General features: G+C 55.1%; 11 protein-coding genes across 11 annotated transcripts; 7 read left to right on the top strand and 4 right to left on the bottom strand.

Moving 5' to 3' along the window:
- Positions 1–427: 427 nt before the first annotated feature.
- On the top strand, positions 428–2,360 carry F5Z01DRAFT_629343 (uncharacterized protein; the record flags this gene model as incomplete). The annotated part of the gene is made up of 2 exons (XM_046261655.1): positions 428–920; positions 985–2,360. The coding sequence occupies 2 exons, from the start codon at positions 428–430 to the stop codon at positions 2,358–2,360; spliced, it is 1,869 nt and encodes a 622-aa protein (XP_046114380.1).
- Positions 2,361–3,579: 1,219 nt separating this feature from the next.
- Positions 3,580–4,934, top strand: F5Z01DRAFT_362865 (uncharacterized protein). Its single transcript, XM_046259312.1, has 4 exons — positions 3,580–3,964; positions 4,022–4,087; positions 4,155–4,668; positions 4,726–4,934. The coding sequence occupies exons 1-4, from the start codon at positions 3,841–3,843 to the stop codon at positions 4,847–4,849; spliced, it is 828 nt and encodes a 275-aa protein (XP_046114379.1). The 5' UTR covers positions 3,580–3,840; the 3' UTR covers positions 4,850–4,934.
- F5Z01DRAFT_363408 (uncharacterized protein) lies at positions 4,570–5,647 on the top strand. The gene is made up of 2 exons (XM_046259313.1): positions 4,570–4,627; positions 4,726–5,647. Exon 2 carries the CDS (start codon positions 4,870–4,872, stop codon positions 5,500–5,502), a length of 633 nt encoding a protein of 210 aa, XP_046114378.1. The 5' UTR covers positions 4,570–4,627; positions 4,726–4,869; the 3' UTR covers positions 5,503–5,647.
- A 619-nt stretch (positions 5,648–6,266) lies between these two features.
- F5Z01DRAFT_629362 (Endonuclease/exonuclease/phosphatase) lies at positions 6,267–8,158 on the top strand (the record flags this gene model as incomplete). The annotated part of the gene is made up of 2 exons (XM_046261657.1): positions 6,267–6,559; positions 6,619–8,158. 2 exons carry the CDS (start codon positions 6,267–6,269, stop codon positions 8,156–8,158), a joined length of 1,833 nt encoding a protein of 610 aa, XP_046114377.1.
- A 173-nt stretch (positions 8,159–8,331) lies between these two features.
- F5Z01DRAFT_629381 (uncharacterized protein) lies at positions 8,332–9,660 on the bottom strand (the record flags this gene model as incomplete). Its single annotated transcript, XM_046261660.1, has 4 exons — positions 8,332–8,580; positions 8,630–9,102; positions 9,177–9,434; positions 9,510–9,660. The coding sequence occupies 4 exons, from the start codon at positions 9,658–9,660 to the stop codon at positions 8,332–8,334; spliced, it is 1,131 nt and encodes a 376-aa protein (XP_046114376.1).
- A 152-nt stretch (positions 9,661–9,812) lies between these two features.
- Positions 9,813–10,527, bottom strand: F5Z01DRAFT_694048 (uncharacterized protein; the record flags this gene model as incomplete). Its single annotated transcript, XM_046266237.1, has 1 exon — positions 9,813–10,527. The coding sequence occupies one exon, from the start codon at positions 10,525–10,527 to the stop codon at positions 10,030–10,032; it is 498 nt and encodes a 165-aa protein (XP_046114375.1). The 3' UTR covers positions 9,813–10,029.
- A 1,363-nt stretch (positions 10,528–11,890) lies between these two features.
- F5Z01DRAFT_694040 (hsp70-like protein) lies at positions 11,891–14,513 on the bottom strand (the record flags this gene model as incomplete). Its single annotated transcript, XM_046266236.1, has 5 exons — positions 11,891–12,484; positions 12,536–13,783; positions 13,836–14,076; positions 14,127–14,311; positions 14,373–14,513. 5 exons carry the CDS (start codon positions 14,511–14,513, stop codon positions 12,293–12,295), a joined length of 2,007 nt encoding a protein of 668 aa, XP_046114374.1. The 3' UTR covers positions 11,891–12,292.
- Positions 14,514–15,353: 840 nt separating this feature from the next.
- F5Z01DRAFT_640202 (elongation factor Tu GTP binding domain-containing protein) lies at positions 15,354–17,902 on the bottom strand (the record flags this gene model as incomplete). Its single annotated transcript, XM_046262508.1, has 3 exons — positions 15,354–16,564; positions 16,613–16,816; positions 16,867–17,902. 3 exons carry the CDS (start codon positions 17,900–17,902, stop codon positions 15,354–15,356), a joined length of 2,451 nt encoding a protein of 816 aa, XP_046114373.1.
- A 726-nt stretch (positions 17,903–18,628) lies between these two features.
- Positions 18,629–20,355, top strand: F5Z01DRAFT_683853 (chaperonin Cpn60/TCP-1 family; the record flags this gene model as incomplete). The annotated part of the gene is made up of 3 exons (XM_046265888.1): positions 18,629–18,669; positions 18,727–19,843; positions 19,894–20,355. 3 exons carry the CDS (start codon positions 18,629–18,631, stop codon positions 20,353–20,355), a joined length of 1,620 nt encoding a protein of 539 aa, XP_046114372.1.
- Positions 20,356–20,673: 318 nt separating this feature from the next.
- Positions 20,674–22,142, top strand: F5Z01DRAFT_629404 (uncharacterized protein; the record flags this gene model as incomplete). Its single annotated transcript, XM_046261663.1, has 4 exons — positions 20,674–21,066; positions 21,120–21,372; positions 21,428–21,685; positions 21,733–22,142. The coding sequence occupies 4 exons, from the start codon at positions 20,674–20,676 to the stop codon at positions 22,140–22,142; spliced, it is 1,314 nt and encodes a 437-aa protein (XP_046114371.1).
- A 2,481-nt stretch (positions 22,143–24,623) lies between these two features.
- On the top strand, positions 24,624–26,822 carry F5Z01DRAFT_683852 (uncharacterized protein; the record flags this gene model as incomplete). The annotated part of the gene is made up of 1 exon (XM_046265887.1): positions 24,624–26,822. The coding sequence occupies one exon, from the start codon at positions 24,624–24,626 to the stop codon at positions 26,820–26,822; it is 2,199 nt and encodes a 732-aa protein (XP_046114370.1).
- Positions 26,823–27,013: the final 191 nt, after the last annotated feature.

The raw sequence follows: 27,013 nt of genomic DNA, 5'->3' as shown, positions 1-27,013 counted from the left end.
TGTACCGTTCCCGACAGGCTGATACACGCACGACTGGAGCCCCGAGCCCTTTACTACAATTGTCTGCAAACAACATAGGCGCCGCTCGTTGGACACTTGTGTCGCTGCTTGCCGACGCGTTTTCGTCGAATCCAAGGGCCGACTTGACTCAACATTCAGTATCACTTGACCGTCTGGTGACTTGGGGCATTCTCGACACCAGCAATTGACACTCTTTCGCCACCGCGGAATCGAACGATTGACAGTCCGCCTGAATCGACCAAGTCGCGCCGTTCAAAGGGCGAAGCGCAGCACAGTCTACTCGCAGGCGAGAAAGACTGGTGCTCACGGCAGGTCCGACCGCTACGCTCACTTATAATCGCACGTCAACGCCGATACATCTTGGACACATCTCGGCATATCTCTCTCTTTTCCATCAATCGTTGCAATGGGTCTCTTTAAGCACAGCAAGAAGGAGACGTCGGGGGAGCTCACGGATCAGAAGTGGGAGTACATCAGTTTGAGCGACTTCAAAGCGCGAGGATGCGGACCAGGCTTTGCCTACTTCTGGTTGTTGATGATGCTTGTCTCCTCCATTGTCGTCTATGGGCTTGACAGCTTCATCGCCGTCAATTTGCTCATCTTTGACCAATGGTCAGGGTCAATCAAGCCGGGTATCGACCTTTCTATCTCGAAATGGATCTTTACGGCTTGTATCCTCCTCTCATTCGTCAACCTAGGCTATGAGGCATGGCGCGCGATGCGCGTCATGAAGCGTGGCAATGTGGCCGAATGCTACCTCGACCCGTTGGCCGTGCGTTGGGAATCGATCCGCTTTGGCGAGGGCCAGGGCTTCAAACGGTTTCTGGTCTTTGCGGAGCTCACAAAATCCAAGCAGGGTGCTGAGTACACGGCCTTGTTCACATATTTCAGTCTCAAAGGTTGGTCATCCTCCATGTCTCCAGCAGTCTGTCATGTCAGCCAGCGCTAATAACAAATGTCCAGCTTGGATCCGCGTGCTGCTGCTCTCTGGTCCCCGCCAGGTTGTCAATGCCTTCACCTTCAAAGCTGTCTACGAGAGTAAATTGGCTGTCAGTCCGGGCAATGCCGGCGAATCCTTCATCGGTTTCTTCGAGAAGATCGGCGCCCTGTACAAAGAGGACTACCAGCAGGCCCTCGTATTGACGGCCATGGGCTGGACATTCATTCTTTGGGCCATCTCGGTCATCTTCTTCATTGCGGCTGTGCTGTGCTATGTCTTCTTCCTGTGGCACTGGATTCCCCGCTCAGATGGTGGTCTCTCTGGCTACTGTGCGCGCAAGGTCAACAAGAAGCTCAAGCAGATTGTGACCAAGAAGGTCAACAAGGCGCTGGCAAAGGGACAGCACCGACAGATACAGGCTGAGCTCAAGGCCGCTAAGGACGGCGGACAGGTGGCGCCTCTCGAACGCATGGGCACGCTCCCGACGCTGCCCAACATCGTTGCAGCTGGACCCTTGCCGTCCAAGGAGGACTCGCTGCCACAGATGCCCATGCTCAACCGCAACGAGACGATGACGACTTTGCCAGCGTACTCTTCACGGCCCGCCAGTCCAGGAGGCATCGAGCTGAACAGCATGGCCCAGCAACGAAGACTCATGCCATCGCGCTCAGCAACAATGGCTTCCACAGCCACTGATCACAGCTACACATCTAAAGCGTCTCTGCTTGGTTCCGCTGCCGACATGGGACAAGGGCGACCGCCGTCTCCCACGCCAACCGTACCTTCGCTGCCTGCGGTCACTCCTCCGGGCAACATCTTTCCCCCTTCCCACCCGGGCACCCCGGCGTCGGCGAGGACGTTTGGCGCGTATGCTGGCATGGGCCATGCTGCCTCCAACTCGACCTCGTCAGCGCGTACACCAATGGCTGAAAGCCCTGCACCCACGTACGGCCGCGATGAGCATGTGCGGGCCAGCCCGGGGCCAAACCTGTACAACGCATACAACCCGAACCGAGGTGGTCCAGCGCCACCCCAAGCACAGCAGAGGCCTGGTCCAGGCCCAAGGTTCGATGCGTACGGCGCAGATGGTCGTGCGAGTCCCGCGCCCTCCGTCAGCACATACCATGGAGGCCCGCCTGCTGCGCAACGACAACAGCCCATGCCCATGAGGAGCGCCACGGGACCGGTGCCCCCACGAGGGCCCTTCCAGCCTCCGCAGAGAAACATGACCGCTCCAATGGACACGTCAGCAGACTACTTCAACCGACCGGGACCACAGCAGGCCATGAGGCCCATGACTCCTCAGGGTTATGGTCGCTCTGCCACGCCGCAAAGCCAACGCGGCCCGTCGAATGGATACGATGTAGAGTCCCAGCAGAATCGCGGGTATGGATACTAACGCATCACGACAAGCGATGGAAGCAGGGTTTGACATTCTGGAGCTTTGTGACTTGCTCACTATTTTGGAGTCACCTCAAGGGGGTTAGAGGCGTTCCGGCTGGGTATATGATCACGACCGATCCTTGAGTTATCTTCTTTTCAGCAACCGGGGGGGCTCTTTGTGAAGGAGCAAATTACACATCTTGACTGTATATACCCGATGTTATCGAATGATATTTCATTAAGTCCACCCAATCGTCAATTGACGGTCATAATGAACTTGACTGCCCTGGCATCCGACTGAGGTCACCTGATTAACAAGCTCTTGTCAATATGCACGCCGTGATTCTACTGCCCAATTCCACCAGCCAAACGCTGCATGTCTCACCCAAATGCTGCAAGCTGACACGGCGGAGCCGCGGAGGGGCCAGACTTCTCTGACGCAAGCATGTATGGTGCGCATACGTGGTACGAACGCCCATGAGTCCAGGGTCTGGTACGAAATGGCACGATCCAACGCAAGCAGCCTCTACAATTGCAGTACGTAGTAGATTTCATGAAAGCTGCGCGAGGCATTTTGCATCCCAGTCTAGTCTTCTTGGAAGCATATTTGCTGCATGTCGCCCCCCGAGGACCGGACTACGAAGATCGCGTCATTGCGGGAGAAACGTGCTGGCAGAATGAGACGTGCTGTGCGCGATCGGCAAAGGCACCCTGGGGAGACCGGACTTTTCCTCCATTGACTGCTTGTAATGATTGATCAAAAAACGACAAGTATAAAAGGTGAAAATAGGGTATTAGCTTGTCTCAGCATTGTGTCAGTAACAATAAAACACACTGCTCAGCAGTGAGGGGCCTGGCTTGTGCAGCGATCGACTTGTCTTTACCCGTGGGCAGCTAACCCTCCAGTGCCTCCATGTCCGCTGTACTGCAATTGCACAGCCACTGAAGAACTGTCCTGGCACCGGGTCGGGCATGATCCTAGTCAGATCCCTGAGGTAGAGAAGCCAGTCTGGCCCAGCGCCAAAGTCAATTTTGTTGCCTCTTCCGAGGCCTTCTACGAGTCTCCTCTTTCCAAACTGTTTGCCTCATCCTTTCAACCGGGCAATTGACTGTATTTTGAGCTACAAGTTCGCTCTGCACTACGACGACCACCGCTGACAGCGCGCGCGGACAACCGTTTCCGACGACGTCGACTCGAGAGCCCCGACTCGACTCGACTGGTTAATTATTACCCCTCCATCGCCTACCGGTCTGTCCCTCCTCCACCAACATCCTGCTGCCGCTGTCAGTACCGCACGCACATACGCACGCAACCAACGTGAGAGGTCCCTCGAGCCGGCCGAATCTCCGAACCGCCGCCGCCGCCGCTGCCATCAGTCATCCACGTCAGGAACCGACCTCGTGACGACGAGGTCTTTACTGCATCTCTACCCGTCCCTAGTCCTACGCATTCCTCTTCTCAATTAATAGCGACTGCGACGACGACAGCAGCCACGATGGCTGCCGACTACGAATATGTCAAGCGAATGACCCCCGAGGGGTACACATTTCCCACGCACCGGCTCAAGCGCACATGCGAGGCCGGTCGGACGCCCCTCGTGCTCGTCGCATGCGGTTCTTGTACGACACCCATCACCACCCTTATTGGAGAACGCCTGTTCTGACGGATGTTTCTAGTTTCGCCTATCACGTACCTCCATTTGCGCATGTTTCCCATGGCTCGCGATCACGCCCGCAATGAAGGTTTGTTCACACATCCCACCCACCTACCCTGTATCTTCGGCTCGACTGACAAGAGTACGGTTCGCAGGCTTCGATGTGATCGGCGGATATCTCTCAGTCGTGTCTGACGCTTACAAAAAGAAGGGCCTCGCACCCGCGCACCACCGCATCCGCATGTGCGAGCTGGGCACAGAGCACGGTTCGAAATGGCTCATGGTTGACCCGTGGGAGGGCGAGTCGCCCACCTACATCCCGACCGCGCACGTCCTTGATCACTTTGACTACGAGATCAACGAAGTGATGGGCGGCGTGGAGTGCGAGGATGGCACGCGCAAAAAGGCCAAGATTGTGCTCCTCGCGGGGGCAGACCTGATCCAGACTCTCAGCACTCCCGACCTCTGGGCCCCCAAGGACATTGACCACATCCTGGGCACCTACGGCGTGTTCGTGCTGGAGCGCACCGGCACAGAGCTGGACTCGGCGTTGGCGAGCCTGCGCGCCTACGAGAAGAACATCCATGTCATTCGCCAGGTGGTGACGAATGACATTAGCAGCACCAAAGTACGACTACTGCTGAAGCGAGACATGAGCATAGACTATTTGTGAGTATCTGCTTGTCTGCGGTCCTCGCCATGTCACCAGCTAACACTGCGTCCCAGGATCCCCGACGAGATCGTGAGCTACATCTACGAGCACAATCTATACCGGGACCTTGAGCAATCAAATGACGGCGACAAGGGCAAATCAAGACAAGAGGCGGTCGCCAGCTCAAGCAAGGGCTGAGTCGCCCCATCCAGACGTACATGAAGACTTACAACACACTGGCGTCAATTGCTGCGCGAAACAAAGAAAAAACACGCGCCATAAACTCGTGCGCGCGCTCACACGCACAGGAGCAGCGCTCACTTTGCTCCCCAGTCGGCTACAACCTAAAAGGCTTTTTCTTGGATCCTCACATCAGTTTATCACCTGCACAGCTGGCAGGCACTGTTGATTTTCGGTGTCTTGGAGCTATCTGGCGTTTTTGCATTGCATTTCTGGGGCCGACGGCCATTCGAGATGGGCGACGGGTATCATCAGCCATGGACGAGTACGTACGTACATGTGATAATGGACTGCTAGAGAGCGCATACAGAGCGGTTGCGAGGCGCACTTGGCCTCTGCCACGTCCGGGCCAGGACAGGTCTGGCGTGATGACTGTCAGCAGAAGGGGGAGACGACACATGCTGGCAGGAGAGCATCTATACCATTCAGAGCGTTGGGTAATGGGTAGCGTTGCTTGGAAGACAAAACGAGCATTGACTCGTGCGAGTAGAGCTTGCAGAAAGAAGATTTCCCGAGCGTATATAGTGATCAACGACAATGACTTTATGAGAACCTGCCCGCAGTGGGCGTTCACCCCTTCTTCCTACAATTTAGCCGCATTTCTGGACTAAGTAGTAAATGCAAGGCGGGTGATCTCGCAAGATTCTAGACTTGGCAGTGGCATGCGGTCAACCATGTACGTAGCACGTGCTGCTCCTGGCCACGTGCTTGGATTAACATTAAGTTAAGAAAACAATATCGATTGAGTAATAAATAAGATTAATTGTTTCCCTCCAATCTGCCTCTGCTACGCGTTGTCGAATGCATCATATTCATCCTGTCTGACCCACGTGTTTGCGTGCCCTGAGTGCAGGGTAATCTGGTAAACAAAAATGCTAGCAGTGACAAACAGCACTCTGAGTGAGCCTCACGGCGTCCTCCGACAAAGCGCTCATCACCTATCTAGCCAAGACACACCCAGAGACGCAGAAGGCCCTGCGCGCACGTGAAGCATGGATGACTGGCCCCTTGTTCATCTGCCTTCTGCGGGAATCTGGCCAATGGGCGGGGCGAATTGGGCGCGTCTTGCGACCTTCCACCAACGGCTAGTCGCCGAGCGCCCAGAGATCCCGATAGCATCGACGTCGAGCCAACTGCGTCTCGCTGCTCCATCAACGTGGTCAACATGTATCGACAAGGGCAGGCAGCCAGGACGCCCTAGCGAGGACCCTTTGAGCTGCATGGCGCTGTCTGGTCGCGCCCGTTCTCGTCGTTGTGAGGGGGAAAAAAAGCAGAATGATTTTCGCATAGTCGATAAGTAGGACGTGGGAGCCCGCCTCCTGTTGACCGACCCCTTCCTTGAGCTCCAAGGTCACACCCTGGTCCCCTCATCGCAATGTCTGTCTCCAAGGTCGTCGCGACCCTCGCTGCGGCGGTCAGCGCCGTGTCTGCCGTCTCCATTGCCGAGATAAACGGCAAGACCTTCCTCTCGCCTCTCCAAGGCCAGTCCGTCACGGACGTCGAGGGCCTCGTCACGGCCATCAACCAGAATGGCATCTTCTTGCGGTCCACGGACCCTGACGACGACCCGGCCACCTCAGAGGGCCTCTTCGTCTATGGTAGCACTGTGCGGCCTCTGGTTGCCGTTGGCGACATTATCACTCTGGATGGCAAGGTCTCAGAGTACAGGTATGTGGCCAGCTGGAAGCCAAGCTACCTACCTGATGAACGGCCGCTGACAAGCGCAGGAGCAACAACCTGTACCCCTACCTGACCCAGCTCCAGTCCCCCACCAACGTCAAGGTGCAGTCGTCCGACAATGAGGTCAAGCCCTGGGTCATTGGTGTCGATACCCCTTCGCCGCCCACCGAGAAGTACTCCTCGCTGGACGAGGGCGATGTCTTTGGCGTCCCCAACGACGTCGCCCGCCTCTCGACTGCCAACCCAGAGCTCGACATTGAGACGTACGGGCTGGACTTTTGGGAGAGTCTTGTCGGTCAGCTCTTGACCATCAAGGACGCCTACCAGATCGGTCGCCCTAACCAGTATGGCGATGTCTGGGTCCGTGGTGACTGGAACGTCACCGGCCTCAACGACCATGGTGGTCTGACTGTCCTCGATGGTCCTGATGCCAACCCAGAGGCCATCATCATCGGCAGCCCCACAGACGGCTCCAGCAACCCGGACGACACCAAGATGGGCGACTTCCTTGGCGACATCACCGGTCTCGTCTACCAGGCCTTCGGCTTCTACCGCATCCTCCCTCTGACCGCTGTCGCCACAGTCAACGAGTCCAGCAGCGAGTACGATGCCGTCTCCTTTGAGTCGGACAAGACCTGCCGCGGGTTGACCTTTGCCAACTACAATGCTCGCAACCTGGCTCCCGACTCGAAGCTCATGCCCGCCACCGCTGCACAGATTGTGGACAAGATGCTCACGCCCGACGTCATCTTCCTACAGGAGGTGCTCGACAACTCCGGCGAGACGGACGACGGTGTTGTCAGCGGAAACCTCACCCTCTCCACGCTCTCTGCCGAGATTGAGAAGCAGTCTGGCGTCGTCTACGACTTCCTCGAGATCTCGCCCAAGGACAAGCAGGACGGCGGTGTGCCCGGCGGCAACATCCGCGTCGCCTACCTCTACCGCCCGGAGTCTGTCGAGCCCATGGACCTGAATCCCGGCGGCGTCGACGACGCCAACGAGGTCCTCGCGGGCCCCACGCTCAAGTACAACCCGGGTCTCATCGACCCGACCAACGCGGCCTGGAGCGACAGCCGCAAGCCCCTGGCCGCCCAGTGGAAGGCCGTCAAGGGCAACGGCCGGCCCTTTTTCACCGTCAACGTCCACTTTGGTTCCAAGGGAGGCTCTTCCACGCTCCACGGCGACCCCCGCCCGCCCATCAACAACGGCGTCGAGAAGCGCAACGAGCAGGCCACCATCACCGCCGAGTTCATCGCCGACATCCTCGCCGAGAACCCCGCGGCGGCCGTCATCATTGCTGGCGACTTTAACGAGTTTGTCCAGGTGAAGCCCATCCAGACCTTCCAGGAGATCTCGGGCATGCTCGACCTCGAGGACGTTGTCGACATGGAGCCCGTCGAGAGGTACACCTACCTCTTTGACGCCAACAGCCAGGCGCTCGACCACATGTTCATCAGCCCCTCGGTCGGCCGCAAGGCGCAGTACGAGCACCTGCATCTCAACACGTGGCAGAACTACGACGACCAGGTCTCGGACCACGACCCCAGTGTCGCCAAGCTGAATGTCTGCGGTTGCGGCCCAGCTTGAGTGAAAGAGGGTGATGTGATCTTGGTACATGTATGATGACTGGAATGCATACGTAAATAGATGGGCGTCCAGCGCGGACCTACTGAATAGAATTGTCCCGCTTTCTTGGACCTGACAGTTTGTGCCGATGACTTCAAAAGTATTTCCAATCAGAGGGGTATCACATATTCTGCTCATTGTTCGTCCTCCTCCTCCCCCTCCTCCTCCTGGTCGCCATCTTCGTCGCTACCGCTACTGTCGGCGCCAGGGTCTGGCATGACAATGGTATTCAAAAACTCAACAAAGGGGGCGAGGCCTCTGATCACGTCCCCAATCTGTTCCTGCGCATTGTCTGCCAAGAGCATGGACTCGTCAATCTTCTTGCCCACTGTGAAGCTCTTCAGCCGGAGGAGCTTGATGTCGCGATGTGTGATCTCGTAACCCTACGCAACGTTAGTCGATCCCTTTCGTTGCGGTGAAGAACTCTTTCACCTGTGGCCTCTTCTTGAGGGCATACTCCTTGTTCTTCTCAAAGAACGCATCTACCAGGGCATCTTCCTTGCCCTTGCCTGCCTTGACCTTGGGGAAGAAAACGTTCTTAAAGGTCGGATTCTCCAGCACGCGCCGCCACTGAGCCGGTCTCGCATCGATGCTTCGCCTGAGTCGTGCGAGACTGTCCTTCTCCGGACACCACAGACCGCCCCCGATGAAGCTATGCTTCGGCTCGAGATGGATGTAGTAGCACGCGTACGGCCCCTTGCGGCCCGTGCGCGACCATGCCGCGGAGAAGTGTGGCTTGTAGGGCGTCGGGTCCTTGCTGAAGCGGATGTCGCGGTGGATGCGGAAGCTGACGTCCTTGACGGGCAGCTCTGGGATCGTCTCGTCAATTTCAATGACGGTCATGGTGGTGGCCTCGACAAAGGTGTTCCAGTCTTTCAGTGCGCGCCGATATTCGCCGTCGTGTGCTGTGTGCGTCGTCCCTGTCAGCACTCTGTCGTGGCAAGTAATGGAGGAGGAGGATGGATCACAAAGACATTACATTTTAACCAAGCTCGCTTGTTGTTCGCTTTGAGATCCGAGAGAAAGTGGCATGTGTTCTTGTGGACCCTTTGATCATCGTATGCGACACCTCCCTCGTCGCGGAGCTGCTCGAGTGGGATGATTGTCACTTTCATGGGCGCATCCTCGTCGACCTCATTATCGTCATCTTCATCTTCCTGCTCCGCGTCACCGCCGTCTGTCTCTTTGTATTCTTCCTCAGAGGCCTCTCCATCCTCTGCCGAATTGTCGTTCTCGTCTTGCTGGTACTCCTCGGACGTCACGGTCTCCTGCTTGACGACCTTTGGGGGGTCTTTTTTCGATGGTCGTCCACGCTTCCTCGGCCGTTCAAGTTCCGCCTCATCTTTCTCCGTATCTGTGTGATCTTCGAAGTAATTGCTTTTCTTGGGCGTGCTCGATAGGCGTCCCGAGCGACGGCGTGAGCTAGTTGCTGGCTCAGGAGCCGATCTTTTGGCCGCTGCCATGTCTGACGAAGCAAGGTCTTTCCAGTCGACTGTCGGCCGGTAGTATGGCGTCTTCTCAAAGGAACTGGTGTTATATAATCAAGTCAATGGCTCAAAGTACTAAGACAGCATTCAATGGTTCAAGGGCAAAAATGTGTCATTGATGTCATCACCAAGAACCCTGCCTGTCGCGCTCCAGCGCATCGTGCCTTGACGCGCTGTCACGTGCATTCATTTACCGCGTCAATATGGGGTACCATCCGACCAAGTCCATTGCTGAGCATCGCCCCGACAACCCACACAAGCTACCTAGATCTCAACTTCTTTATTCAATAGCTCGTCTTCCGTTCGTCCTCGCTGTTTCTTTTTCTGTTCCTTCCGGAGACACGCTCACATCTCTGCATGTGTGGTCTCTGTCTCCCCAGCAGCAGTTGCTTCTTCCTCCTCTAAAGCTTCCAAAGCAGAGAACCTCTCCTCCGTTTTTGACAGCTCTTCAAGGTAGTCAATGTCCCTCAATCTGTGCTGTGCCCATTTCTCAGCCAATCCACCATTCTCCCGCTCTGCAGGGTCCTTGGTCATTGCAGCCAGCCATACGCATAGCTTCGCCGCCGCACGCAATCTGTCGAAATCCCTGTGATGCTCATAGTTGAGCACATTCGATTCTTCGCCGAGGAAGACAATGCTTCCGATCCTGCTGAGTAGCTTGTTAAAGTTCATGCCCTGAATCGAGGGCTGCGAGAAACTCTTGCGCAGCTTTGCTTGATACTCTGCCCACGTATCTCCTGGCATCCTCGCGTTGAGCTTGGTGATGGACGTGAAGGCTGCCTCAAGGCGGCTCAACGCTGAGCCGTTTCGCTGGGGGTCGAAACTGGCGCAGGGGGCAGCCATTCCCGCGCCCAGGTCGTCCAGATGGCCAATGAGCGTCTACTTGTACTCGTCCTACGAGTCCTTTGAGATGTTCTGGATCTGTTGCTTCAGCGTGAGGAAGTCCTCCAGCACTTTTGGGTCGAGCTGCGGCTCTTTCTCCTCGACTGAATCCACCCCATGCGCAGCTGCGCCGTGCACTGTCTCGTCATCTTCGCTCTCGATGCTCTCGAGATTCCTGAGCAGCGGCGCGGACCAGCGTTCTGGTGGCTCCGTGGATGGTGCTTTGGACCGCCCCTTGGGCGTTGGGGATGCAGTGAAGTCTTGTGCTTGACCACGGTCCACGACCCTGGCATGTCTTGCAGAGGCAGGCGGCGTGAGCATGAGCTGAGGATCTACAGTATCGGGAAATAGTTCGTTGGCCAGTCTTGCGAGAGCAGCAGTTGGCGGATCGATGTCTTTGTCGTTCACGTGCTGGGGCTCGACATTCATGTCAACTTGCGTCGTCTTCCCTGAAGAAGATATCATTCCCACTTTGCGCCCCTGCTTGATCTCATCGCCGCTGTCGTTGTCATCCTCGTCCGCTAACGCCAGGTCTGGATCTACTTGTGGTCGCTGGCGATGCTTCTTGGCCTTCTTGGAGGATCGGGATCTGGCATAGTCATCCTCGTCGTCGAGTTCTCTTTTGGACCCGCGAGTCAACTTGTTCTGGTGTTGCTCCGATGCCACGAGGAAGCGTCTCAGCTTGTCCACGAAAACATGCTCTTTGATACATCTCTGTAGGTCAAAGCGCTCGCTCACAGAGAGCCTTAGACTAGCCGGCGGTCTCCTTATCTGGGTCTGCGCCTGCACGCCGGTGAAGAGGGTGAATTGATGACCAGCCCAAGCCTTGGCAATACCCTTCTCCGCGCACAAATCCAGGAGATGGACAATTTGTTCTCTTGCGTGTTGATAGCTGAGCTTGTGTTTTTTTGTGACCCTTGGGATACAGCCCGCGTGCTTCTGCCATAAATGCCCCAATCTCCGCCAGGAACTTCTCAGCCTCATCGCCAGCTGTGGTCGTCTTGGGGGGGGCCTCATGACGATTGCTGAACGGGACTGGTCGGGATTCAAGTGCGGACGGAGCTGTGGGTGTGGTTATCTCTGGAGCAGTATGAGCCCAACAGCAAGGTAAACGGGGATAGAGAGGCGGGCGATGAGCGAGAGGTCGATAAGTATGCTGCGAAAGAGTGGAAAGGCCTTGACCACAGCTTGGCCGCTTGGGTCTGGAGCAATGTAGGTCGCAAGGAGAGAGAGAGAGAGAGAGAGAGAGAGAGAGAGAGAGAGAGGGCGGACGACGAGGGAGCGAATGTGTGGTAGGGAACACAGAACAGAGGCGGAAACTAAGGTGAGAAGTCAGTGAGATTGGTCTACCTACTTAGAGAGAAAGAGAGAAAATGAGGATCTCAAAGGCGAGTGCCTCCATCTTGTTTGCCCCTGTTGTTTTCCCTAACGCAGCAGCACGCGGGTCCACAGACACCGCCCAATATCACATTTCTATAACAAGAAATCGAAGAAGAATTTTTAACGAAGTACTTCGCTGAGGTAATCGTTAAGCACTTTTAATGCTATCATAAACTCCGAATACATGACAGGGCGCAAACCCAACTTCCTCGTCCAAAGTCCCTCGAGACGCCCATTCACAATGTCACCGCATGTACTCCGTACGTACTACGCGTAACACAACCCCTTTCAACACTCTCATTACGAAAATCGCAAACCTTCTCTATTCCGTTGTTATGTACTCCTTTTACAACTCGTCGTGGAACTCGCCATCCTCCGCGCTCTCACCACCCTCGCCACCGGCACCGCCGTAAATCTTGGAGGTGATGGGGTATGCGACGTTGGACAGCTTCTCCTTCTGCTCCTCAAAGTCCTCGGTGGTGGCCTCGGCACTATTCTCCTCGAGCCACTCGACAGTCTCCTTGACGGCATCGAGGATCTATCACTCGTTAGTCACTGTGTCTCAACAACCGTCAAATGGTACACTTACAGTCTCCTTGTCCTCGTCATCAATCTTGCTGCCAAGACCGTCATCGTCGTTGACCTGGTTCTTGAGGTTGAAGGCGTAGTTCTCAAGGCCGTTACGGGCCTCAATGCGCTCACGAGTGGCCTTGTCCTCCTCAGCGTACTTCTCAGCCTCAGCAACCATGCGCTCAATCTCCTCGGGGGTGAGACGGCCCTTGTCGTTGTTGATGGTGATGCTCTCGCTCTTGCCGGTGCCCTTGTCGTGGGCAGAGACCTTGAGAATACCGTTGGCGTCGAGATTGAAAGACACCTCAATCTGAGGAACACCACGGGGGGCAGGGGGGATGCCGGTAAGCTCGAACTTGCCGAGGATGTTGTTGTCCTTGGTCATGCCACGCTCACCCTCGTACACCTGGATCAGAACCACGGGCTGGTTGTCGGCAGCGGTGGAGAAGATCTGGCTCTTCTGGGTAGGGATAGCAGTGTTGCGAGAAATCAGCTTGGTCATGACACCACCAGTGGTCTCAATACCGAGGGTAAGAGGGTTGACATCCATGAGGACGAGCTCCTCGGTACCCTCCTCGCCAGAAAGAACACCGGCCTGGACGGCGGCACCGAAAGCCACGGCCTCGTCGGGGTTGATGCCCTTGGAAGCCTTCTTTCCGTTGAAGTACTCCTCAATGAGGGACTGCACCTTGGGAATACGGGTGGAACCACCGACAAGAACGATATCGTCAATCTCGCTCTTCTTGACGTTGCCCTGCTTGAGGACATCCTCGACAGGCTTCAGGGTCTTCTTGAAGAGGTCCATGTTGAGCTCCTCGAACTTGGCGCGAGTGAGAGTCTCGGAGAAGTCGTTGCCCTCGAAGAAAGCCTCGATCTCGATGCGGGTGCTCATCTGCGAAGACAGAGTACGCTTGGCCTTTTCGGCCTCACGCTTGAGCTTACCCATGGCCTTGAGGTCCTTGGTGATGTCGACTCTGTTCTTTTTGTTGTAAGACTTGGCGAAGAAGTTGATGACACGCTGGTCGAAATCCTCACCACCCAAGTGGGTGTCACCAGAAGTGGCCAGAACCTCGAAGATACCCTGGTCAATGGAGAGCAGAGACACATCGAAAGTACCACCGCCGAGATCGTACACAATGATCTGACGCTCGGCGTCGGTCTTGTCCAGACCGTAGGCGATAGCGGCAGCGGTGGGCTCGTTGACGATACGGAGGACGTTGAGACCGGCGATGATACCGGCGTCCTTGGTGGCTTGGCGCTGGTTGTCCTGCAAATTCGTTAGCAAGTCTCTATGCCTGTGCAAGTGGCTCAATACGTACGTTGAAGTAGGCAGGCACCGTCACGACGGCGTGGGTAACCTTCTTGCCCAAGTACGACTCCGCGACCTCCTTCATCTTGCCAAGAATCATAGCTGAGACTTCCTCGGGGGTGAACTGCTTCTGGGCGCCGTTCACCTCGACCTGAACAATGGGCTTGCCATCCTTGTTGACGACCTTGTAGGGGAAGTGCTTCATATCAGACTGCACATCCTTGTCCGAGAACTTGCGACCGATGAGACGCCTGTGCCATGTTAGAGTGCTGACTCTTCTCCTCTGCGCAGGTGTCCTTACTTGACATCGTAGATGGTGTTGTAGGGGTTGGCGGCGGCCTGGTTCTTGGCCGAGTCACCAACGAGACGCTCTTCCTCGGTGAAAGCGACGTATGAAGGAGTAATTCGGTTGCCCTGGTCGTTGACAAGAATCTCGACTTTGCCTTTTTGCATCACACCGACACAGCTGTAGGTGGTACCCAAATCCTGTAGAAGGAATGGTCAGCGATCTTGGACAAGCTGCAAGCACTTGGAATCGTCCACTTACGATACCGATAACGGTGCCCAGGTTCTCTGCCTCATCGGCGGCAGCCGCAGGCTGCACCATGGCGAGAGGGGAGAAGAGGAGGGCGATCCAACAAAGGAGGCCCAGGCCTAAGGCCAGCGTACTCCTTGACGAGCGCGCCATTGTGGGAGAAATGTGGGATGTGTATCAAGCACGTAGAAAGGAAGGCTCGATCAGGAAGTATGAAGAAGAAGAAAGCAAACGTGGTGCTGATGGAAGCGAGGTTCTACCTGGTCCTCAAGCTTCGTTCTGACTGATTGGGGGGAAGATGGGAAGACGAAAGCTTGGTGGGAGAAGAAGGTGTGTCTTATGTACAAGTCCGACAGCGCTGCTCATGTCGAAAGGCTGAGCTGTCCTCAAACGACGTCCCGCACAAAAAGGCCACATTTCATCACTGGCCTTGCCGCCACCTGCCCCCCTGGCGCTGCCCCACGTGACAGGGGTGATAGTGACAAGGGTCATGTACTGTCTTTCGCACTGTGCAGCCTCAGGGTCGCGGGTGTCTCTGTGTGCAGTTTTTGCGTGCTAAGTACTGCAGCGGTGAGAGCAACACAGTGTAAATACCGGCGCTTTGCTACTGCCGCGACCTGACTTCCCCGACCTCGTCACACTTTTCTTCTGGCTACGGTGGTCAATTGACACGTTGTAGTAAGTAATAGCTCAAACATTCTGATCCAATGCCATTGTGTGCGTTACACGTATAGCACATGGACATTGTTGGCCTGGCAGACCTCAGCGAGTGTCCGTCCGGCATTCGAGAACATTCCCGGCAATCCAAAGTGCAAACCACTGCAACAAAGAGAGTGGGGTTCAAAACCGCGGCGTCACCACAATTGGGGTTCCTTTCCTTCACCGCGCGCACGCGATGCCCATCTTTCGCCAGAAAGCTCTCAAGATCATAGCATCTGCCATACGTGCATCCCGCAAGGTGTTGCCAAAGTGTCTTTGTGACTATAAATCGGCTTATGACTCTATCAATCCAGCAGCAATCGTCTCTCCCCCACTTCGAATGACGACCCGCTGGCCAGCTTCGAGAGGTACCTTGGTTTCAAGCTTAATTTTAACACGCGCGACACCACCTGGCTGCACGATCTTTGGCTTCTTTTTAATCACCTCGCCCGTCGCTTTATCCAGTGTCGCAATGATGCTCTGTATCTGACCAGGCGCGTGCAGCCGACCACGATGCAGGTCGATTGGCGATGGCAGCAAGTGATCAAATGCCATTGCCTTCATCATGAAGGAGTCACCTGTAGCGATGGCATCCTGTGGGTGACATAGAATATCCCCGACCTTCATATGAACCGGGTCAATGTCAGTCAGCGACAGATTGACGTTGTAGCCTGCAACAGCCCAATCTCTTGTCTCGCCATCGACCGAGATGGACTTGATGTGCGCAGTTTCTCCACTTGGCTGAATCACAAGGACATCGCCGACTTGCATCGTGCCGGTATCTATGCGTCCACCGATGGCCTGTGAGCCCTGTTGTGACCGGAAGATTTCTGATATCGCCATTCTCAAGGGCTTTTGCAGAGCACGAGCTGCTGAGGGCCCAGACGCCTCCAAAGCTTCAATCAGCGTGGTGCCCTTGTACCACGCCGCTGCCGGGTTTTCGATGGGCTTGACAGTATTATCGCCATTCAACCCCGATATGGGTATGAAGCTGACGTGCTTTTCCTGAAACCCTAGGCCTGTGAGGAAGCCGGTGACCTCGTGGTGGATTTCATTGAATCGTTCCTGAGACCAGTCCACCATGTCAAGCTTGTTGATCGCCACCACAAGTCGTTGGACACCCAGACTGCGTAGCAGAAGGACGTGTTCTCTTGTCTGACCTTTCAACCCCTTCTCGTAAGCACCGGTATTGGCATCGATGACCAGAACAGCGAAATCGGCCTGACTTGCACCGGCAATCATGTTGGGCACAAAATCCTGATGGCCTGGTGCGTCGAGAATGGTGAACTTTGTAACGTCCGTCTCAAAGTGGTTGGTCGCAATGTCGATTGTCACTCCTCGTTCGCGTTCGTCACTTCTCTGGTCCATGACCCAAGCCAGAGCAAAAGACTGTTTCCCAATCTTCTCGCCCTGTCGACGGTATTTATCAATCGTCCGTTGCTCGACAAACTTGAGTTCTGTCAACAGCCGACCCATTAGAGTACTTTTTCCCGCGTCAACATGCCCTACACATGTCAGTTCATTGGTCTGTGAGATGCCTTCTGAATACTTACCCACGACAACAAAACTAACGCTACGCTTGCTAGCGCTATTCTCAAACTCCTTCACCACGTTGAGCCCTTTGGTCTTTGGGGGAGGAGCATCGTTGATCTTCAAGGCAGACAAGTCAGAAGCTGCCTGCTCTGTGCCGCTAGACTTCTGAGCCCCCTCATTTTTCTTAGCTGAGGCTTTTGCTTGTGATGTGGCCTTCTTGCCCGCTAGACCAGGTCAATATTAGCAAACTATTTTGCCTTTGCAAAATTCGAACCTTGCGACTGTGCAGCGAACACAACGTCGTCGGGACTGGGTGTAGAGAAGTTGTCCGCAGAGTACTGGGAGGACAGAGTGTATGGCATGGGAAACAGGTTTCTCGTAGGGTCTCTGGGGGCCGATGGGGTAGGACCAAGCAAAGTGCGCGCGAAGGCTGAAGGTGCGGACGTAGGCTCGGGTAGCTCCACAACCGATTCTTCTCCAGCAACCGATGGTAAGGTTTGAGGAGGCTCAGAGCCGGCTTCCTCGTTTTCGATCTCGGCCTGCTCAGGTACCCCGACTTGCACGTCGGCGGCTTTTGACAGCTTTTGTCTCTTGGCGAGCGGATTGACTGGCGCCTCATCCTCTTTGCGGGCTGCGGACAGGGATAATTTTCCCAGATCTTTCTCAGCTTGAGCAGTGTTGTCGGCGGCACCTTTCTCGTCTTGCTTCTTCTTCCTAGCTGCGGCAAGCTTTTGCAACTTGCTCATCCCTGCCTCGCCACCGCCCAAGAGACCCCCTTTCGGCTGCCATGGTCTCATGAACACCGCATGCCGATCTCGTGGCGTGTTCAACCAAGGCATGTCGTCAAACGCGCCCAGAGAGGCGCGTTTTGATACTGCTGGAGCTCTCATAGCTGGCAGCGCACTTGCAGCAAGCGGACTCGCGTAGCCCCCCGCTTCGGCACCATGTGATGCCCAGGGAGACTCTCGTGAAGCAGGAAAGAACATAGTACATGACGTACCTTCCGGAACCTTCTTGGGTGGAGGAGGCTTAGAGGCTGGCTGGGTAGTTCGTGGGTTAACGAACTCCTTTCTCAAATATGCCACAGACTTCTCTACGTCGTAGAAGTAGTGCCATAGCGCATCTTGAATCACCGCCAACGTGACCTTGTTTGAGTCTTTCCCCAGGGCTTTGCGAACATCGGCCGTACCCTTCGTCATTGCAGCCTGGTCCTCGGCACTCATCTCGCCTTCCTCGCCATAGCCTTCGCCCTCATAGTCATCGTCATAGCCATCGTCTTCAAACTCGTCGACGTACTGAATGCTAGCCATCTCGGCCAGGTGTGGCTAATGGGTGCACTGAAGCTTGTCGGCCGTTGAGGTTCCGGGGCGTGGGTGGGCGAATAGCTATACGTGGCTTGAAGAAAGTCGGGATACAGAAAAAGAAGAGGTCTATACGCTCAAAATATTGTTGTATAACCGGAAAGGAGTGTAAGAAGACCTTGAGGCGGAAATAAAGTGAAATCTTGCAAAGTCAACATCTAGCTCCAGCTCAGAGTCACCATTAACGGAGCTTGTCTGGAGTCGTGACGCCGATGAGGGGCACAAGCTGGGCAGGCACAGCCTGATGGTGGGGCAAACTTCTTATCTTTTGTCTTATCGGAGCTACTCCGCCGGACTATTCATTTCCCGCCGACCGCTACGAGCATCTGCAGCGGCCCCTGATGGATGGCGGGCGGCGCTGCAGAGACACCGCTGCCGCTGTATTCAAAAAATTCGGGTTTGATGCAGAGACCCCCATTCGAAGCTTCCAGCATCCTCACAACGCCCTGAGGAGACCTGAGAACCTATCGTCTCTGTCTTATTTCGTTGCATTCATTCCTAGTGTTCGTGAAGAACACGGTCCAAAGTCAAGATGGCCATGAGTAAGCTCTAGAACCCTCATGGCGGGGAAGGTGAAATTGAAGCTAACGTGGGCCAGATCTCGACATGTCGAATGGTACAGCACTGCGCAGGACGGCCGTCACAGAATAATGCTGACCTCATCTAGCGGCGGTGATGAAGGATGAGCAGGGACGTCCCTTCATTGTCGTCAGAGAGTAAGAATACACACCGACACGGAACCTCTCGAGACCAGGCTACTGACTACATTTCAGTCAGGGGAAGAAGAAGCGCCAGTTCGGAAACGAGGCCGTCAAGTCACACATTCTATCTGCACGCACAGTAGCAAACATTGTGAAGACTTCCCTCGGACCCCGCGGTCTCGACAAGATCCTCATCTCCCCCGACGGGGATATCACGATCACGAACGATGGTGCCACAATCTTGCAGCAAATGGAAATCAGCAACCACGTAGCCAAGCTGCTGGTCGAGCTCTCCAAGTCCCAGGATGACGAGATCGGTGATGGCACAACAGGCGTAGTAGTCCTCGCCGGCGCTATGCTCGAACAGGCTGCCGACTTGATCGACAAAGGCATCCACCCCATCCGCATTGCCGACGGCTACGATCAGGCCTGCGACATCGCATGCGAAGAGCTCGACAAGATCTCGGACGTAATCGATTTCACCAAGGAGGACACGGCCAACCTCGTCAAGGTTGCCCGCACAAGTTTGGGAAGCAAGATTGTGTCAAAAGCCCACGATCAATTCGCCAACATTGCCGTCGATGCTGTGTTGAGTGTAGCTGATCTTGAGCGCAAAGACGTTGACTTTGAGCTGATCAAGGTTGACGGCAAGGTCGGCGGTGCGCTGGAGGACACTCTCCTGGTCAAGGGTGTGATTGTCGACAAGGACTTTTCGCATCCCCAGATGCCCAACGAGGTCAAGGACGCCAAGATTGCCATCTTGACCTGCGCATTTGAGCCGCCCAAGCCCAAGACCAAGCACCACCTTGATATTACCAGCGTCGAGGAGTTCAAGAAGCTCCAGAACTACGAGCGGGAGAAGTTCATTGAGATGATCGACCAGATCAAGGCAACCGGCGCCAACTTGGCCATCTGCCAGTGGGGATTCGATGACGAGGCCAACCACTTGCTTCTACAGAACAAGCTCCCCGCCGTGCGGTGGGTTGGCGGCCCCGAAATCGAGCTTATTGCGATTGCGACCAACGGCAGGATCGTGCCCCGTTTCGAGGACCTCTCCGCCGAAAAGCTTGGCCGCGCCGGTACCGTCAGGGAGATGACCTTTGGTACCACGCGAGAGAAGATGCTGGTCATCGAGGAGTGCGCCAACACACGAGCCGTCACCGTGTTCGTGCGTGGCAGCAACAAGATGGTGAGTATTAGAGTGGTGGAAGCGAGGGTAATGGAAGCTGACAATGCTAGATCATCGACGAGGCCAAGCGCTCTCTCCACGACGCCCTTTGCGTGGTACGCAACCTTGTACGCGACAACCGTGTGGTGTACGGCGGTGGTGCTGCCGAGATTGCTTGCTCGTTGGCGGTAGAGGACGCAGCGACCAAGACTCCTGGCCTGGAGCAATACGCGATGCGCGCCTTCTCCGAAGCGCTCGACCAGGTCCCCATGGCTTTGGCGGAGAACAGCGGCCTGAACCCCATCTCCACACTGGCGGAGGTCAAGAGTCAGCAGGTGAAGGCTGGACCTGATGGCCGTGGAAAGCTGGGCGTGGACTGCATGGGCCGCGGAAACAACGACATGAAGGATGCTTTCGTGATCGACCCGCTGATTGGCAAGAAGCAGCAGTTGCAGTTGGCGACGCAGTTGTGTCGCATGGTGCTGAAGGTGAATAATGTCATTGTGTCGGGGGCGGACGAAAACGACTTCTAGACGATGTAGACGCAAGTGAAATGAAACCGAGATCGACAAATCTCATGATGAACATCAGCTCGTCGCCTTTCTTCTTTGGACCAAGGACGGTGGTTGATGCACGCAAATAGCTCTCTCGAAGCTCTATGTGCGGTGTGTAAGATTGGTATCATTCCCACTTCGGGCCCAAGCTCGACCGACACTCGACATGCATCATCAGTTCATCACAACACCCCCCTCGAACAAGGTCAATCTATGCGATGCACCGATACAAAAGGAAAGAAAATAGACTCTTCGATCGTACGCCATCCGGGAGAGCGTCATCTACCTCAAACCAACATGACCGACGAGGCACTGCCCGACCAAGAGATCGCCATCCCCGACCGCGCCGGTACGCGTCAGCTCATCAAGTGCCGACCTATTCCACGCAAAGGGCATAGAAAGTCGAGGGCTGGCTGCTTCACCTGCAAGCGACGAAAGGTCAAGTGCAACGAGGCCATTCCTGAATGCGGTCAGTGCAGGCGCCTAGAGCTGGACTGCCAATATGAAAGCACTCCGAGATCACAACCGCGCGAAGCAGATTGGACTTTAGGCCGGCCGCTTAGTGCAACACCGTCAACTTTCCAAATGCAGGACCTCAGGTTCTTCCAGCATTTTCTGCTCACGGCATACCCCACGCTGCCCCCTCAGGGGGATGAGACGTGGCAAGGAGTTGGGCAGATGTCACATCAGGTATGTCGTTCACATGCCACGCCGGCTGAAGAATGGAGGTTGATTTATACAAGTATGACTTCCTAGTCCATGCGATGCTTGGGCTTGGTGCCTCTCATCTGGGGATGCTAGATGAGCAAGGCTACAGGGAGAGTGCTCTCATGCATCGCATCAAGGCGATCAAGCTGATGAACAAGTTCTTGTCACGCCGAGATCCGCCTACTGTCCCCAACAGAGATGCCGCACTAGGAACTATTCTCTGCCTGACATATCAGTCCGCCTATATCGCTGACGGCATGACGGACTTCTTAATTATGATCAGAGGCTGTAGAGTAGCCCCCTCTCACAAATGTCACGGAGTCTCAGCATTGACAATACGTAGGCTACATTCTCGGGCCTGACATGGGTGGGGATTGGTCCACGTCGCTGTTCAACGGCTTTGTAAGGAAGACATATGTCAACACGGTTACAGAACTCATGCCACCGCGGCAGCAGCCAGAGCCGCTAGATGAGGCGGTGTTGAAGGGCTTCCTTGCCAGTGCTCGACGCGTCGCCACTCTTTGCCAAAGCCTTGCTGAGATGGAAGTACTGGCTCTCGTCCAGGAGATTGCAATGCCGGCCGCGACTGACTTGGCTCACTGTGCGTTCCGCGCCCTGTTGTTGAGATGTGTGCTTATAATAATCTAGGCTACCTCTTACATTCTTACCTCTACGAGAAACTCGCACAGCTCACCACCGACGAGTTCAATTCATTCATCGATCCTCAGAACCACGTGTCTCGACTAGTCATCATGCACATGCTCACGGTGGTGTTTGTCATCAGCCGCAAGGAAGTCGGAGCAGCCAGTGCGGATCACAGGAGTACGGCAACAGATGGAAAGGGGGTCTACGCGTGCCGCAAGAGCATGGCTGTTCAGTGGGTACAAAAGATGATCTCGGAGCTTGCGGACGAGTATCGCCCGTATTCATTGTGGCTAGAAAGCTTTGTGAATGGGTTGTCCTTCTCTTTCACTAAGCGGGATGAGATTTGGAAACCCTTTCTGCTGCACAATGGCACAACGATCGTGGCTAAGTTTGAGGGGCTTGGCCTCGGGTAGGATATAGGCGTGCAGCCCAAGGTTGATCAAGATAGCCACTAAACTGGCTGGGGCCATGCCAGGGATGCTTCAGGGACTCTCGTTGACTCAGAGCCCTGCGATGGCAACTATCTGGGAGGCAAGGAGGCAAAATGGATCTTGGAGCATCGCTGATCGAAAGTCTCCTGAGGTAGGTAGGTGTCCTCATCTTCCAAGGCATGTATAGGTCATCCCACGTAGATCTTATCATAATCGACATGGGTCAGGTTTCCAATGTAGTGATAGCCGGTAGAAGAGTCTGGTCCTCAAAGCTAATATATGTAGCATAATGACGTCGACTTGGCTCGCGAACGGAACCCACGAGCAACTCGTACGCTAAAAAGCATGCCTCGAAGTTCCACAGCTGAGCAATTGGCGTGTGTGAAGACACCTCGCGCTTAGACCTCGTGGCGCTTCAACAATGAGATGTGGTGTGGAACAATTTGGGGGTTCAGGGACGAGAGCAGATGACATGATGCGTCGAGAGTGAAATGGCAAGTGATAGCACGGCGAGGTTTCGAAGAACTTCAGAGCCTCGCGAAACATATTTAAGTATCGGAAGCAAATGTGATGGTAATTAGAGCTAACATTAAAATCCATGCCGGAGGTTGGATCGTCTAGGGTAATGAGATAGCAATGGCATTTGAGATGAGGCGATGCACACTACCGCGCCACACAATTGGCAGCCCAAGCCACAAAAACCGATTCAACTTGACATTCATCAAGCTCACCATCCGAATCCTGCTCTGTTCTATTACACCGATATGACCATGTCCTCGCGCCGAAGCAGCGTCAACTGCTCACTATGCTATAGTGCATCATGTGTTGCTTGCTGCCAACGACTTGACGATGGCCAACGATATTCACGATGGACTCCTTCAGCACCTGACAGGTGAGACGTGGGATGATGACTTGCTTCCCGCCTCACCCTCATACCGAAAAGGCCACCAGCGGCACGGGTGCGACCCAGACGCGATGCAGCTCAATTGCCGCCGCGATATCCCAATCTGCATCCGAAAAATCAATCAATGAATGGATTGATTTGATTATTGGCCGACTTCCCCTTCGTCGAGGACGCCACCACCACCACAACCACAGCAGCGCGGCGGTAATCCTCTGGGCGTGGCGGCGCCTTCACCGCCCGGCGGCCTGCATATCAACAGAGGTCATCTGCCAGACAAAGTGCTGAGTTGGCAAGCGGGCCAGCACGCAGCGGCCACCGCACCCCTCAGAAGCAATGGAACCTAGCCCACGGGACGCCAACGACGGCCCGCCTATGGCTGCCTCCTCTGTCCCTCCGTGCGTACGAGGAAACATGGGCGATAATATTGACCAATACCGTGCATTGTTTATTTTCAGCCTTGGTGGATCGAGACCACAGCTGCTGCATCACGTCGGGGGACCGACAACTGCAGCATTACTGGGTGCCACCTTGATATTCAATTAAGCTGTGCTTGCCTCACCCGCAGCGTGCAGCGGGAGGTCGCACTCATCTTGATGGACCTCTGATGTTCACGCCCCTCCATCAAGGGTTCCAAGCGCCAGATTGGGGCCCAAGAATACTCCTTACCCCCAAGATGCGGTGGTGATGCCACTCTGAACCAAGGCGGCTGAGGATGTTCTGCTGCGACCACTCGCGGGATGGCATTGTGATCACGCACCAGCCAGCTCACAAGGGATTATGGGCATCAAAGAGTCAGCGGGCTATCATGATGGCCTTACTCGAGAGCCTGACGATGAGCGAGATGCCAACGCATGATGCTCCTGCGGCTTTGAAGCGAGGAGAACGGGATGTGAGTCACTGAGGATGCTACGAACAAGTCGGTGGAAGGGGATGCATCGCATTTTGGGCCTCCTGCAGCTCTAAAACGGTGCCCTGTAACATATATACTATTGACTGTCCGTAAGTAAGTCCACTTGTAGGTGATTGCCATGAGAGGCTGGTGGAAGAGGAGGAGCCATGGTATGGCCCGTCGAGCATTTTTATGCAGTCCGGAAGATACGGCGTCAGCGGATAATAAGAATGATTTTCGCGGTGCCAGATGTCATAGTAAATGACCCCTGATGCGTGTTAAATATAAAATATATAGTACATAAATGTAATTATATGTAGTAGTTGAGAACAGGTCAAGACATCTGGATGATTGAGCAAGACCCATTATGACGATGAATCACGGGACTTGGTATGTGCTAACAGCAACTGCGCTGCTTGGAGTCAGAATCTGTTAGAGCAAATAGGTCCCTCTACTTTGCGGAGACCCACACGGAGCATTTGTCACATCACATCATCAACAACCACCATCGCCACGAGGTAATGAAAAATGAAATGTCGATATATACCGTTGGTCGCGCCTCTTCTTTGTATTTCTCTGTGCTAGTTACTAAGCACACCTTTTGTCACCACTGATTATGCGACACGACCTCCTGGTGACAACAACCGAACCACCCCACACAACTTTCAACATGGAGACGTCCACAGCTTCTACACAGCAAGCCAATGCAGCACATGGACCGCAGTCATCTCGTCGAAGGCCCAGGCCCAGAGATGGGAAGTCGAATGCCGCACCTGCGTTGCGCAACCAGGCCATTGTCCAAGCCCCCACTGCCCGGGTGGTCACCAAACCTGAAGCTTCATCACAAACCAAGGATCCACGCGAGTACCGCATCGAGCAAATACGGCGGCGGTTCAAACCTATAGAAACCACCCTGCCAGATGGAACAACGTCACTCTTGTTCAAACTCAAGCCATCGGACCCTGATTTCCCCTTTGAAATGTCAGATCTCGAATGTGATCTGCGGGTGCCGAAAGCGTATCCCAACCAGAAGCCATCTCTACTGGTGAAGAACAAGAACATCCCCAAAGGCTCAAGCCTGAATGTCGAAAAGGGCTGGGACAACCTGGTGGAGAAGAGAAGGGGCAAGGGCGCAACACTTCTCAGCCTTGTCAATGCGCTTGACAGGTCCATGGAGAGCTTTCTATCACAGAAGCAAGTCGAGACGATCAAGCTGGTATCTTTCCAAGGGAACAATGATGCAGCACCGCAGGCAGAGACATCGAGGCCCGTGTCGCCAAAAAAGCCTGCACCCCGAGCGCAGCCTTCATCGGCGACTACGCTTCCAGAGCGACCAGCTGCTGCCACCGCGACGAGACCAGCGCTTCCACCGCTCGAGCCTGAGCCCTGGTTCAAGCCACAGCAGATTGAGGAAGCCAAGGCACGGCGGTCCAAAGAGATTCGACAAGTGGACAGTCGCATGGCAGGTGTCCCTGGCTACTCGAGGTCCAAGGACGGTATTGTATTCACCATGCCACTGCAGATTGAAGACAGAGAACGACTGCCGCTGTCTCTCAAGTCAGTACAGTCTGCTTTGTTCATTGTCCCCCTTCTGTATCCCCTGCAGAACCTCAGGATTCATTTCAATGAGGTTGAGGAGGAGGTGGCCGAGCCTATTGAGGAGTTGTTTGCCCACATTGCCGCGGAGAAGAAGGATACAAACCTCATGGGTTACCTAAACTACCTGTGTGGCAGGCTTCACCAACTTCCAGACAAAGTGGCAATGGCCAAGGTCGAAGCAGTCAGACGGCAAGTACTGGCTCCTCAAGTGTCGGCGCCCAAGAAGTCCGCAGAAGAAAAGGTATTGGACAAGAAGGACGCTGAGCTGTACGGTGTGCAATCAGAGAAGCCTCACGTGCAGTTCATCGCAAGACCACCAGAGTGGGACTCCCCATCTCGTCAGGGAGATGAGCTCCTCTCATCTGAATCCGAGGATACAGATGACGGCGGCGTGGACGTCGAGTACTCCGAAGAAGAGGCCGCGGCTCCCATGGTGGAGGAGACGCCGGAGCGAGGCACCATGCTCAGTTTCCCCAACATCGCGCTTTACGGTATCGAGCTCCTGCAGTTGACCACATTGAGCCTACAGGTCAAATGCGAGCGTTGCAAGGAGATGAATGATTTCAATCGCCTGAAGCCCAACGAGGAGAGAAAGTCCAGCTGTCGCAAATGCACAACACCCCATACTGCCACCTTCCGACCGACGTTGATTCACGAGCACTCAACGAGAGCTGGGTTCATCGACTTGTCCGGCTGCAAAGCGGCTGACATGCTGCCTAGCCCCTTTATCCCGACATGCCAGAACTGCTCGTCCGCGAACCACGAACTTGTCTCCGTCCGCGGCGAGTCCATCACCAACGTCTGCCGCGTGTGCCACGCCAAGTTCACCTTCAAGATCCCCGAGGTGCGCCTCCTGCTTATCACGCCCGGCTCCCTGCCACCACCAGACATGCCCAAGCGCAAGCAGGAGCGTCTCGGCCTGCGCATCGGCGAACAGCTTCCGGATCGCGGCTCCTGCGCGCACTACAAAAAGTCGTACCGCTGGTTCCGCTTCTCGTGCTGCAACAAGGTGTATGCCTGCGACAAGTGCCACGACGCAAAGGAGGACCACATCAACGAGTGGGCGAACCGGATGCTCTGCGGCTGTTGCAGCCGCGAGCAGAACTACAACCCGGAGGCGTGCAACTACTGCGGGCGCAGCGTCATTGGGAAGAAGGGCAGAGGCTTCTGGGAGGGCGGCAAAGGCACGCGTGATCAAAGACTGATGAGTCGCAAGGACCCCAGAAAGTACAAGAGGATAGGTACAGGCGCGGCGATTAAGAAGGATTGATGGATACGACGCCTGGTCAACTTCAACGGCCTGCTAAATCCAAAGAGTTTCCTTCCCCCTTGCCTGCTATCCCCAGATATGTGCCAAGGTGTCTGTTCGACAAACCGACCCGCGCCCCCTGCATGACAGCAACCCTTTGTGCATCGCAGTGCCGATCGGGAGGGGCTTGAGCAGTAAGCACAATGGCAATT

Source organism: Emericellopsis atlantica, assembly GCF_019669845.1.
Source record: "Emericellopsis atlantica unplaced genomic scaffold F5Z01scaffold_36, whole genome shotgun sequence".
In the NCBI taxonomy this organism is placed as follows: domain Eukaryota; kingdom Fungi; phylum Ascomycota; class Sordariomycetes; order Hypocreales; family Bionectriaceae; genus Emericellopsis; species Emericellopsis atlantica.
Note: the sequence above shows the minus strand (reverse complement) of the source record. Positions and strands in the feature narration are given on the sequence as shown.